Genomic DNA, 13,903 nt, shown 5'->3' on the forward strand with positions numbered 1-13,903 from the left:
ACCAGAAGAGCAGAGGAAAGAGAGAGGAGGAGGGAGCCAAGGAAAGAGGCGGGCAGGGGATGGACTCCAAGCAGGCCAAGTTAGCCAGAAGAAGCCCCAGTTGTACAGCCGTCCCGTGTGACGTGCGATCAGAGCACAGGAAACAGCGCCCAGCCCGACACAGCCCATGCCATTAGCCAAGCCAGCAGAGGAAACTCCAGGAGCCAGGCCACCCGGAACGTCTGCCCTCCCGACATGATCGGGCATGGCTCCCCGTCTCCACACGCCTCCTCGATGCCCTTGCACACGGTGACACGTGTGGGCTGGCCAGCACGTGACCCAGCAGGAGGTAAGTTCACTGCCAACCTACCCCAGCCGGGCAGAGGCTCGCCATGTGGGACATGCCTTGGCTTCTGGGCTGGGGGTCACCACTCACCCCATTCCACACACTACCCGGTGCTTTCCTCAGAGACAGGAAGTCCAAAGTACACAAGCAGGCCCTTCAACCCAAGAAGCTCCTAACCGCAGTCAGTTCAGAGAAAACCCTTGTCACCAAAAGAAATGAACCAACATGCAAAAACCCCTAACAAAATCTAGCAAAACAGGAAAAGGTTTTTAGAGGTAAGCCTGTTCCGCAGAGGAGCGTCGGGCAAGGAATGCGGTGGTGCACTCAGCATGAGAAGTCAGGCCTCCATGTCAGCAGGGCTGTGTGCCTTCAGGGCAAGGTCAGAGAAATGCGGGGTCACGTCACCCCCGGTCGGACTTCAGCCAGCTGGACACAGTGGTGGTCAGACGGTAAGGAAGCCAACAGCCATACCCTCCAGGGCCCACCTAAAGGGGTGATTGTGAATCTGGGCTGCACGGGAGGGGAGAAAGCCAGGGCTCACCTCACCCGTGGACATTTGCAAAGAAGAGCCCAACACCTGGGGGAGTCTCAGGGCCAGTGCGTCACAGCAGGGAGGCCGGGAGCCAGCCGCTGGAAGTATGGGCGCTGGCAAGTGGTAGGCCAACGGCTTTGCCAAGTGAACAGCAACAGCAACAGAAGTGCAAGGCACAGTGTCCACAGGGTGGCCGGGGACAGGAGGGTCATGCACACGTCATAAGAAGGGCGAGGCCTCCCGCCACTCCTTGGCCACACTTCCTCGTGCTTTAAGCTGCACATCGGATGTGCACACACACACACACACACACACAGGCCCTCCGCGCCTCGCTCTGCTAGCACCTCTGCGGTGATATCCCCCTATCCCCGCCCGGGCCACACCTGCCCTTGCCAAGAGTTCTCAGTTCCCTCCTACCTGTCCCGTAAGACCCTACATCTTATTGCAAATACCTGAGTGCGCCCCCAGATCTAAACTCAGCCCCAAGTGCGGACCTCACCTCCCTTCCCATTCACAGGAAGGGTCTGACTCCTCTTTAGGGTCTGGTGCTAATGCTGTGCGCGTAAAGCTCGGTTTACAGCTGGGGGCCTGCCCGTGCCGTCCTTGCTACAGACTCTACAAGAGCAACAGTGGTCTCCACTCCTTTAAAAATCACTTACTTTCTTCTTTTTTTGCGGGTGTTTTTCAGCGTCTGCGTACTTTCTGAAAGACAAAAGACAGCTTGTCATGTCCATGCTCAGAGCAGGGTGCAGCCTAGTCCTAGGAAGGGATCAGGACAAGGGAGCGGCCTGCTGTCCATGCTTCCATTTCCCAACACAGGAGCAGAAAGGGCCTGGCTGCTCTGCTTGCTGCCCTGGGGCCTCCGAAAGTCAGACGGCTCTTTCCAGGGCAGCTCTGGCCACGGCTGGCACCCACAGGCAGCTTCTGCCTGGGGTTTTATGGTGGGGGTCTGGCATGGAAGGCTCCCACCTGCAGCCCACAATAACCAGGAGCGAGCACCCTGCTTTCTCTGGGAGGAACCAGCTGAGAGGAACAGGCTTTGCTCTGTCCTGCAGCTGGCTGGCCTCAGAGCCCGCCACACCCCTGCCTCACTCTGTCTCCTCCTGCTCCCTGGGTGGCAGGTGTGCACACGGGACCCACCTCCCAAGGGCTCACAGAGCAGCTCCTGTGCCCGTTTGTCCCCGCTGAGTGGCCCTGTCCCTCAGCAACTGTGCAACCCCTGTCGCTCCTGGGCCTCAGCCTCTCTGTTGATGGAAAAAGATAATTGAGCACATGCTGGACCCTGGCCGTGAATGGTGGTGGCAACGGAAAGAGCAGCTAGGGGACATGGGAGCCAGGGAGAGGACAGGGCCATCCCCTCGGCCCTCGGCACTGCTGCCCTGCATTGCTAGGGCAATTGGCAACGGATTCAGTCGGTAACATCAAGAAACAGCCACGCTGGCCAGGACCACAGGCAGGACCTCACCGGACCATCTGGTGGATGTCACTCGCTGTGGATGTCACTCACTGTGGCTGTCCTGGGCAGACAGGGCAAAGTTCTGCCCTGGGAAGAAACCACTACGTAGGAGCCATGTTCCAGGCCTGCTAAACATAGAAGGTGCTTAGCAGGAAACCCAAGAAGAAGGGCTAAGCCCCACCACCTGCATGGCGCTCTCCCAAAACAGGCTGACCACTCACAACCCTGTCCTCTTCCACATTAGGTGGAAAATGACAGCTCTTTTTCTCTGCTCAAGACAATGGGCATTACTAGACTTGACAAAGAAATGGCTGGTGAGCCTTCGGGCCCCACCAGCAGCAGATGCCCCCTCAGGCCCAGCAGGACTGGCTTTGACCTGCTCACCTCGGAGACCCAGGAATGGAAACACCCACTGGCATGGAAAGCAGAGCTTTATGCCTCCTTTGCCCACTGTCCCCAGCAGTCAGAGGAAGGGATGATCTTCCAACAGAACAGGGAGGAGGGAGTGAGGGAAGGCAGAGAGGAGTGGCCCCCAGAGCAGGCCAACATGCGGGGCAGACCCCGCCCCGGCTGGCAGAGTGCAGTCCCACAACAAAGGCCTCCCCCACATGGCCAGTGGCCGCAGGAGACCTCTGCAGGACCACCTGCCTGCCACAGAAGCCTGTCACTGTCCCTGAGATGAGGAGCGGCTTGGGTCCTGGTGCAGGGCTTCCATCTGGGACAGGCAACCTGAGGCCTTAAGTCAGCTCCTACTCTGAACTTCAGTCTTACAGGTCAGCTGGGCTTAAGCCAACGAGTGGCAGAGAAGCAGCACACATTTCAAAGCACCGTATGATCTGTGAAAAACAATCCCTTCTCCTTTATGATTCCAGGTTATCCAGGCCACAATCTTGACCTCTACCGAAGGAGAAACAGGTTCTGAGCATACCAGCCACAAAGGTGGAACAGAAGTCAACTCAGCCCTTCCAAATTCAGGTCTCCTGCCCCAACCTCTGCTGCACCTGATCCACTCTGACCTTCAGCGTCACAGACACGAGCTCAGTCGGCAACTGTAGCTGACGAGGGTCCCCAGCTAACAGTTTTCTACACCCAACACAACAAGTTACACAACAGCAGGCTGTGTACCGTCCCACCGACGTCTGTGCTGTCTCACATACAAAGCAACCTAAGAACAAATGGTGGCGAAGCATCCTGAGACTTCTTGAAGGAAGAAGCAAATGTGACACCCTCCAGGGACATAAGCCAGGTCACAGCAAGGACAGTTAGTCAGGAGGCACCTCAGTCCACCCGGGTCTCAGTGGGCATCTGAGATACAGTTCAGAGCCCACATGCTGGTTTTCCCACCCGGGATGAAGCCCAGACCTCCTGCAAGCACTCTCCTACAGAGGGCACCAGGCCTACTCAGAAGCAAGCACTGTGTTCACTCCTCTGTTCTAGAGGGTCACACAGAGGGCCCCTGTTCCCTGGGCACAGACAAGGGCTCCCTCCAGTGTCCCAGCCACCCTCCATTTGCCTCTCCCCGTCCACAGGCACACGCGTCGTACTCCAGATAAGGAAAGGGAAGCTTGTGCTGGGCGCTGCGGGCAGGCACCCCGGTCCTGGGACCAGCTCTAGAACTACCCTGCACTTTCAGCTCTCCATCTTCAGGACTCTCAGAATCCAGAGGAAAGACAGTGGGGCCGACGCAGCCGCCTGTCCTTGTGAACCCACCAAAGACAGCAGGTAGCTCCTCCACGCCCATCTTGAACAAGGAAAGATCTGCATCGTTAGAAGATCACATTTCACTGTGGAAAAACATCACAGCCAAACTGGACATATTCAGGAGAGGTACTGGGGACGGGGAATTTTACCAACACTCAGAAGGAAAGGCGTAAAACGGACTCACTGTTGGACCTCGCCAGGAACGTGTGTGGACCTCCAGTAGGGAAGGCTTTTGAAAGTCTCCAGTCCTGCTGCAACGTAGAAATGATTGTCCTGCAAGTCCTTCGAGTTGTCCAGAAGATGTCCATCCAATGTAAATAATCTGCAAATGTAGAATGACACCGGATAGAGATGCTAAGACCAGTGCACAGGCCCTGGGTGTTTTCTGTGTGTAACACCACTAGCGTGTGCACTCCTGAGAATCAGCCCGCTCACAAGCAGGCTCCGCCACGGGTGGCCAAGCCCAGGAGCCCTGCTCTTCCAGGACACACATGCTGCTCGCTTGCAGAATTTTAATTGAAGTGCATTTCTAATTATGCACAGTGCTCAGAGGCGCTCAAGAACATGCTAAACTCTTGTTTGGTATCCAATTAATTTTAACTAATAACAGCTAAAATTAATACAAATTGGCTTAATTGTTATAACAATAATTGGCAAATAAACTAGCATTTATTAGCAAATAATGTGCTTTTCATAAGCACCAAATGGCTCCTATGAGTCTACTTTCTGTTTAGCTCTCGTTCACTAGTTCATCTGCTTAAGAAAAGACTCAATTCATCCAATGCTGAGCATCCATTATGCATAAGACAATAAGGTAGTCACTATTCAAACACAAACAAAAAAGTCACTGCTTCTCCAAAGTAAGAAGCACAAAACCTCCTGGACACCACGCCAGGCAGCGGGGCCTCTGCTGCAGCTGGGTCTTAACATCCCCCAACACCCAGGTGCTGAAGGCTGTGGCCCTATTAAGAGGTGGTGGGACCTCTGAGAGAGGGACAAGGGGAAAGAACCAGGGTCACTGGAGGCCAGCCCGCGAGAGGGATCCTGGGATTCTGACCCTTCCGCTCGCTCTGCTTCTTGACAGTGAGGAAAGCAGCTTCCTCTGCCACATAATGCCACCATGATGAGCTGCCTCAACACAGGCCCAGGACCAAGGAGGTCAACCAAGTGTGAACCATGACTTCCCAAACTGTGAGCTAAAGTAAGCCTTTGCTCTGATTAAATTGGCTATCTCAGGTTTTTATGTTACAATAACGGAAAGCAAACAGAGGGCCCAAGACAAGACTGATGAGATTCAATTATAACCTTCACAAGGTGTAAGAATTCCCAGTGGGGTTTGAAAAGTGGGTGGGATGTCATCACGTGAGGGTGGATGGAAGCCCCCTGGGCCCGAAGGAGGGGAATGTGCAAAAAAGCCAGAGACGAGAGGAGGCTGCCGGTCTGGTGGTGCTGGGTGAAGGGCAGCATGCAAGGAGCCTTGGCTTCCAGGAGAGGACATGACAGCTAATTCAGACACAGTGCTCAGGTTCCACGGGAGAGTGGGCAGGAGCCACGTTGCAGTGATAGTGAGCTGTCCTAGTGGGCAGGCCGTGAGAGCAGAAAGGGCCTCCCAGAGAGAGGACACTCGCCCATGCCAGGTGAGACACAAAGCAGTGAATCAGGGCAGCACAGAGCAGGGGAGGACATCAGGACAACGAGAAGGCCACAGGGCGGCCACACCCCACCACACACAGACCACAGAGGGGCTGTGAACCTCAGAGCCAGTCACCGCAGACGTTCCTGCTGAGGTAGTCTAGGATGAGGCCCAGCAAGACCCACACTGCAGCTCGGTGACCTTCTGACCTTCTGACATCTGTCACTTTAGATCAGCCCAGGGGACAGCATCAGGACAGGGGGTGACAGGAGGAAGCCCAAGGACAGCATCAGGACAGGAGGGGACAGGAGGAAGTCCAGGGGACAGCATCAGGACAGGAGGGGACAGGAGGAAGCCCAGGGGAGCATCAGGACAGGAGGGGACAGGAGGAAGCCCAGAGGACAGCATCAGGACAGGAGGGTACAGGAGGAAGCCCAGGGGACAGCATCAGGACAGGAGGGGACAGGAGGAAGCCCAGGGGACAGCATCAGGACAGGAGGGGACAGGAGGAAGCCCAGGGGAGCATCAGGACAGGAGGGGACAGGAGGAAGCCCAGAGGACAGCATCAGGACAGGAGGGGACAGGAGGAAGCCCAGGGGACAGCATCAGGACAGGAGGGGACAGGAGGAAGCCCAGGGGACAGCATCAGGACAGGAGAGGACAGGAGGAAGCCCAGGGACAGCATCAGGACAGGAGGGGACAGGAGGAAGCCTAGGGGAGCATCAGGACAGGAGGGGACAGGAGGAAGCCCAGAGGACAGCATCAGGACAGGAGGGGACAGGAGGAAGCCCAGGGGACAGCATCAGGACAGGAGGGGACAGAAGGAAGTCCAGGGGACAGCATCAGGACAGGAGGGGACAGGAGGAAGCCCAGGGGACAGCATCAGGACAGGAGGGGACAGGAGGAAGCCCAGGGGAGCATCAGGACAGGAGGGGACAGGAGGAAGCCCAGGGACAGCATCAGGACAGGAGGGGACAGGAGGAAGCCCAGGGGAGCATCAGGACAGGAGGGGACAGGAGGAAGCCCAGAGGACAGCATCAGGACAGGAGGGGACAGGAGGAAGCCCAGGGGACAGCATCAGGACAGGAGGGGACAGAAGGAAGTCCAGGGGACAGCATCAGGACAGGAGGGGACAGGAGGAAGCCCAGGGGACAGCATCAGGACAGGAGGGGACAGGAGGGACCCCAGGGAACAGCATTGGGACAGGAGATGCTCTGAGCAGCCCCTGAGCCTAGCAGATGGAAGGCAGGACGTGAAGGCATCAGGACTCCATGAGGAGAGCCCCTGGGGTTCTGTGCCCGTCTCACTATGACCTTGCTCTTCCCCACAGTGGCTGCTGTGTCCCTGCAGCCTCACCCTATGTTCCCGCCTGAGGCCTGCTTCCTCACACAGTGCTGAGTCTCATGCACCAACAGGTGCAGAACCTCCCAGCAGCACGGTGGCCCCTGGTTTCCGCCGGTCCACTCACTGCGTCTCAGCCAATCTAAGCACTGACACACACTGTGACGCTCAGAAACAGGTTCTGCTGTACTTCCAGCTTTGCAGGTGAAGGAAAGGCATGTAGAGGTTAAGGATGCACCGAGTGCCAAAGACTCAGAAGGCAGAAGAGATCTGCCAGTCTGACCCCAAGATGCCACCAGTGGGCTGCCTCCTGACCCCACCTGCAGCATCTGGCCCAGCAGTAGCTACTGGCCACCCCACAGGGCGCAGGGAGCGAGGCCGCCCCTCGGCCGCCCCACGGGGCGCAGGGAGCGAGGCCGTCCCTAGGCCGCCCCACGGGGCGCAGGCCAGGCTCTCCCTGCGTGCTGAGTTCATCCCAGCGCTCTCATGGCTGATGCTCAACAGCTTGTTGAGCGAATAAATTCATAAAGCTGCTTTAAAATAAGGGTGGTGCAAAGCCTGAGGAAACACCGCCTGCCTGGGAGCATCACATCAGTGGAGATGCGCCATGCGGCCCGCCGCCGGCCCAGGCAGGAAGTGCTCAGCAGGAAAAGGCGCCCGCCCCCCACTGCGCAGGCGCGGCTCCTTACTTCCGAACGCCTCCTAAAGGGAAGACTTTCTCTCCAATCGTGGCCAGCACGCTATTCCAGTCTGTCAGGCTGAATTTAGGTATAATGATTTTTACGGGTGGAATAAATAATCTTCCATTTGTGAAAACACTGTAAGAACAAAAAGGAAAACCTCCATTAGTGCCCGAAGTTCCGTTTGAAAACTCAAAAAAAACATACGTGCATATGGCTAACTGCAGACCTGAGAAGGCAGTGCCACAGCTGAGCAGCCCTTGGGCACAGCACACCTGCAGCTGCAGAGAGGTCGCCAAGCCTGCTCGGCAACAGTGACCTGGGAAAACACCTTTTCATGTCCTCTGCGTGTCCAGGAAAACAGAGCAAACTCTACTTCCTAAGAAGCACACATATGCCCTTGGCTGTCAAGATGGGCGAAACAGGAGCGAACCACCATCCGGAAACCACGTGCCTTGAACGAAGTGGCCACTGCCCTCCGCAGAAGGGACGCGCTCTCCTTCGGAAAGACAGCGAAAGGACCCGGCCTGCCTGCAGTCCCCAGGCGGCACCCTGGGAGCCCAGGCTCTGCTTTGTCATCTGGGCCGGGCTGAAGGGGAAGCGTATCGGCCTGCAGACTCAACACAAAGCTGGGGGCACCGCACGTCAGTAAGACCGAGCCACATCAATCACCCCTGGCAAGTGGCAGACTGGTGACTGGTACTAAAACGCGGCTAAACACGAGACTTACTTCTTTACGACTGTCAGTAGGGATTGATGAACCTCAGCAATACACAACAGCTTTTCCTTTTTTCTATATCATTATGTACTATTGCCGTGGATTTAGTTGCTTTTTCCCTTAAATGCAAAAAACCTAAAGTTTCATAAACATATGTCTTTTCTCAGAGTGAATGTAAATTTTTAATGTGTTTGTCACAACAAAGAAAATCCATTTTCTCTGCTAAAGCTTGTGGTAAAAGACTTAGTCAATCCCCACTTCAACTTCTTCCCTATTTAAAACTGCCCAAAATAAACTGTAGAAAGAAATGTTGTATGCAGTCCATGAATGCACAATTCATTAATGTTACTACCACAATAAAAAATCACTACAATGTTTGCCTATTTGCTTTATGATAAAAGTCTTTCTAAATATAGAATACTAATAGTAATAAAATAAATATTTGCATGAGACTATTTTATATTTTTGCCTAAACTTTTAAAACATTTAATATATATTCTTATCTTGAGTGCTAAAAACAAAGGTCTCACACAGCCCGGTCTTCCTGAAGGGCACTCTGGCGATACAAATCAGCACAGCAGAAGAAGCCAGGAGCCAATGGCTCTACCATGTCCACTCACAGAAACGTGGACAAAGACTTACGGTGCAGAGATGTCCTCCTACAATCACTCATAAAAGCAAGGAGAGAAAAGTCTCAGTGGCTAAGTACGGCAGGGGTGGGATGACCACGGCCTAGCTGTACAGTAAGTGCAGTCATCCAGGGGGTTCATGCCGAGTTTGTATTCAGCAGTGAGATGGCCAGTGAGTGAATGCAGACACAAAGCCAAGCAGACACAGCGGCAGCTCCAGACGCTCAAGGACAAGGGCTCGAAGCCCCAGGGGTCATTTCTGTGGAGTGGAATAACTGGGGATTCCTATTTCATCCTTTATTCACTTCCAGACTTCTACATCTTTCATGAAAGGCATATAATCTGAAATAATTTACCTGTTAAAAATGTAGAAACATTGTAGCTAAAGAAACGAAGAAATATAATCTTGATTCTTAAGTTTGGAAATCACAGCTCTGAGGAGACAGGGCTCCAGCACATCTGCTGACATCCACCGGCTGCAGAAGGAACCCAGCTGTGCTGGCTTCACCAGGGCTGCTCAGGGCCCTCGCCTCCAGCACGCCAACTGGAACACCCACGCACTGTCCCGGGAAGTCCTCCACAGGGGTGACAGACGGGCACACATCAAATCCAGAGATGCAGGACGCTGCACAGTCGTTTCTAAGGCCCCTTTATCTACAGTGCTGACCGGGAGCACCTCCAGGAAAAGTCACATGGAGAAAGCAGGGAAGGCACACAGCCACAGCAGTGCACACACACCGTAGGCAGTGCACACACATCTGACACAGTGCACACGCACCTGTAGGCAGCGCACACGCACCTGTAGGCAGCACACACACACCCATAGGCAGTATACACACACCATAGTGCACACGTACCTGTAGGCAGTACACACACACCATAGTGCACACACACCAGTAGGCAGTACACACACACCAGAGTGCACACGCATCCGTAGGCAGTACACATGCACCTGTAGGCAGTGCACACACACCCGTAGGCAGTGTACACACACACCTGTAGGCAGTGCAGCACTCACCTCTGGGGAAGTCACTAGGGGCCTGGGGACACGAAGCAGGAGGAGATCTAATGCCACTTAAAACTACATGTTTGCCATGGGCATGAGTTGACCTGGCTATAAAAGAAAGAGTCCATCCGTAAGGAACAAGTGACACAGAAACCAAGGCATGATGGCTTTCTCAGGACAAGGCCTGGTGCACTGCCGTTCGCCTGTCGGCGGGAATAGGAAGCACTAAAAAGGAGCACAGATGGAAGGAGGAATGGATTTAGTCAGGTGACCCTTTTCTCAACACTCACACACACACTTTATAAAATTGTCTCTGATCTTTCCAAAAAACAGTAGAGCAAGTACTGCTACCCTGTGATGCAGATGAAGAAACTAAGGTTCAGAGAAGCTGAGTGACTTATCCAAGTCCCAGGGCAGCCTGATGGGGAGCCACTTGTGCAGACCGCTCACCCTGGAGTGCTCTCTCCACCTCCTCGCCCTCCCCTTTCCCTACTGAAAATGTGGTACACATGTACAAGGGAATACTACTCAGCTTTAAAGAAGAATGAAATTCTGGCATTTGAAGGTACATGGATGGAGCTGGAGAATATGATGCTCAGTGAAATAAGCCAAACCCAAAAACCAAAGGCCAAATGTTTTCTCTGATATGTGAACGCTAATTCACAATGGGGGGAGGAGCGCTAGGGAAGAATAGAGTTACTTTAGGTAAGGTGGAGGGGAGTGGAGGGAGGGGAAGGGATTGGGGGTAGGAAGGGTAGCAGAGTGAAACAATGATTACCTCATGTACATGTATGACCGCATGACCCCTGTGATCCTGCACCATGTACAATCAGAAGGAGGAGAGATTACACTCCATTACGTAAGATCTATCAAAACATAGAATTGCATTCTACTGTCATGTACAGCTAATTAGAACAAAAAAATTAAATAAAAAAATCCTAAAATATAAATATCAAACTATTAAAAAAAAAAAACAGCTAGATACTGTCAGGAACCTGTGCTTCTCTCAGTCGGGTTGGTGAGAGCAGAATGGAAGAAAGCCAGAGTTGGTCTTACATCCGTTGCCACCGCTGTGCTCAAACAGCCAGGATCCACTGTGAAGGGACACAGGAGCCTGTCATGACCCCCCCAAGCCGGAGCAAAGGTGTGCCAAGAACCAGACGGAGCTGGCCTAAAAGGTCTATCAGAAACCGTGGTCCCCAGAGCCAGTCTGAGAACTCCTGGCTCTAGGGCAGGACAGCCCCCAGGCTGTGAGCTCCTGAGGACACGCTTGCCAGTCCTCTGGTTTCCCGGGCCTGGGGCACTCAGAAGCGCCAGGACAGTGGCCTGCAAGAACTGTGGACCATGTGGCCGAGGGAAGCAGGGGAGCCTTGTCTCGTGGTGCAGTAGGAATGCCTGTCCTTATCTGCTCCGCGGGTTAGAAGGAAGACAGAATCAGGAAATGCAAAACTTGTTTGAAAAGAGTTTTTAAAAACAGAGGCATTATTGTTTAAAGCTAAGTCGTCCTTACTGGGTTTGAAACCCTATGGAAGGAAACCGGAGCAGTCTACAGAACAGCTCATGCCTACCCCAAACTCTCCCTGTGGCTGCAGGACGGTCACGTGAACAACTCCATCCAGGCGGAATCTCCCGACACAGGCACGCAGCACTGCAGGGAGCTGCCCCACCAGCCCGAGAGCCCAGCCCGCAGACCCGACACCTGCCTACGCTGCAAGGAGCACGGACGGGGGCCGACCTTGCCAGGCTGAGGGAGGAAGATGCCCAAGGCCTTGGACTGCACTAACTCAGGAGAGGATTCGCCCATGCGTGGAGGGAGCGCGGGGTTTCGTCTGGACACTGGGGCAACACGCCCCACCCCCATGGCTCCCCGCTCCTGTCCCCTCTCAGTCACCAGGCTTCACCTCACTTCTTTCTCCATCCCTTAACATTTCTGTGCCCCATCCAGCTCAGAACACGCCCTCCTCAGCCCTGTGAATCCGTTGGGAAGGGACCTTCTCAGGAGCAGAACGTCAAAGTTCATTGTGCCCCAAGACCCCTCTCAGGCCCCTGACTCCTGCCCTCATCGAGGGCCCAGTCTAAAAGGCCTGTCCAACTGCCTGAGACCTGGTACTCCCTTCAACCTAGCACTCATTCGGCTGAGGACTCCAGTCAGCTGTGAGACAAAATCCCTCCCTTGTGGGCAACAGACTCACGACACCGGATATATTTGGGACACAGAACCCCTAGGTAAAAATAGGTCCTGTGTTCATCCCTGCTTTAAATGTTCCCTACCAGCATTTAAAGCAGGGGACTTCCAAGTCCACCAAACAACCCAAGGGTTATGAGACAGAACACGTTAAATCCATACTTCTAGTCCATTTGACATTCCCTCTTGGGCCTTTCTGATGTCACGTGGAAGGGCCATCAGCTGGTCCAGAACCTCATCTGTCAAAGAGGTCAAACTCAGTCTCCCATGGACAACAGCCTAACACAACCTGCTGAGGGCCCGACCAACGCCACACTTCCCAGCCGAATCCATGTTCTGCCTCCTGAGCTCCTTAGCGAAACTTCCCAGTACTGTTAAACCTCACCTGGGAAGGCCACAGAACTCCTTCCACCTCACCTGGGAAGACCTCCAGCACTACTTCCACATCACCTGGGAAGACCTCCAGCACTCCTTCCCCCTCACCTGGGAAGACCTCCAGCACTCCTTCCACCTCCCCTGGGAAGACCTCCAGACTCCTTCCCCCTCACCTGGGAAGACCTCCAGCACTCCTTCCACCTCACCTGGGAAGACCTCCAGCACTCCTTCCCCCTCATCTGAGAAGACCTCCAGACTCCTTCCACCTCACCTGGGAAGGCCACAGCACTCCTTCCACCTCACCTGGAAAACCTCCAGCACTCCTTCCACCTCACCTGGGAAGACCTCCAGCACTCCTTCCACCTCACCTGGGAAGGCCTCCAGCACTCCTTCCACCTCACCTGGGAAGGCCTCCAGCACTCCTTCCACCTCACCTGGGAAGACCTCCAGCACTCCTTCCCCCTCACCTGGGAAGGCCTCCAGCACTCCTTCCACCTCACCTGGGAAGGCCTCCAGCACTCCTTCCACCTCACCTGGGAAGGCCTCCAGCACTCCTTCCACCTCACCTGGGAAGGCCTCCAGCACTCCTTCCACCTCACCTGGGAAGGCCTCCAGCACTCCTTCCACCTCACCTGGGAAGGCCTCCAGCACTCCTTCCACCTCACCTGTGAAAGCCAGCAGCTCTCCTGGCAGTGCCACATCAAGGACCTGAGGAGTCCCCGCCTACTTCTCACACACCCAAATTCAAATTCAGATTCAAGGGAAGCTCCACCCAAACCCGGTCTGTGGATAATCCTGCGTTCTGACCATTTGGGAGCTCCTTCCAGACCTTTACATCATACCTTCTTCGGGCATCAGCAAAAAGGGCACAGGTGGCTACAGACGAAGCTCATCTGCATCTGTGTGTCTGACTCTGGGCCATGGGTCAGAGGCAGCTTCTACTGTTCACCACGTCCTTCCAGAAACAGAGACCAGAGAAAGGTCCTGGAGGTCAGTGGGATGTTATCGGGTGTGGATACCTAATTTCTTTGTGGTATGCTTCTTTATTCAATGACTGCGGGTCACCTCTACAGCCAGCAACTGGAAGTCCCACCCAAGGATGCTCTGCAGAACCTTGTAGGATCGTGACGTCCACCCCCACCCTGGAACTTCCCAGTTGCCTCCTGCCTTCTCCTTGTTTCTGCATGAAGGTGAGGACCACACTTCGGAGTGTTACATCAAAGCCTTAACGAACAGAGACTCAGGGCTACTCTAGGGCCCAGACATAGCTAAGCATATCCCTCTTGCCTGTGAGCCTCAGCTGCCGGGCTCTGTGTGCCCCC

At 54.5% G+C, this 13,903-nt stretch overlaps 1 protein-coding gene across 1 annotated transcript in view; it reads right to left on the reverse strand.

Moving 5' to 3' along the window:
- The window catches only part of DCDC2C (doublecortin domain containing 2C), a gene marked incomplete at its 5' end in the record, with an annotated part of 94,803 nt that overhangs the window by 62,688 nt on the left and 18,212 nt on the right, over nucleotides 1–13,903 (reverse strand). The window contains 3 exons of the mRNA XM_079110801.1: nucleotides 1,517–1,559; nucleotides 4,199–4,336; nucleotides 7,678–7,806. Coding sequence (XP_078966927.1) covers nucleotides 1,517–1,559; nucleotides 4,199–4,336; nucleotides 7,678–7,806 — 310 coding nt within the window. The remainder of the gene's footprint in view (nucleotides 1–1,516; nucleotides 1,560–4,198; nucleotides 4,337–7,677; nucleotides 7,807–13,903) is intronic.

This window comes from Sciurus vulgaris (genome assembly GCF_902686455.1).
Source record: "Sciurus vulgaris genome assembly, chromosome: 14".
NCBI classification, from domain to species: Eukaryota; Metazoa; Chordata; class Mammalia; order Rodentia; family Sciuridae; genus Sciurus; species Sciurus vulgaris.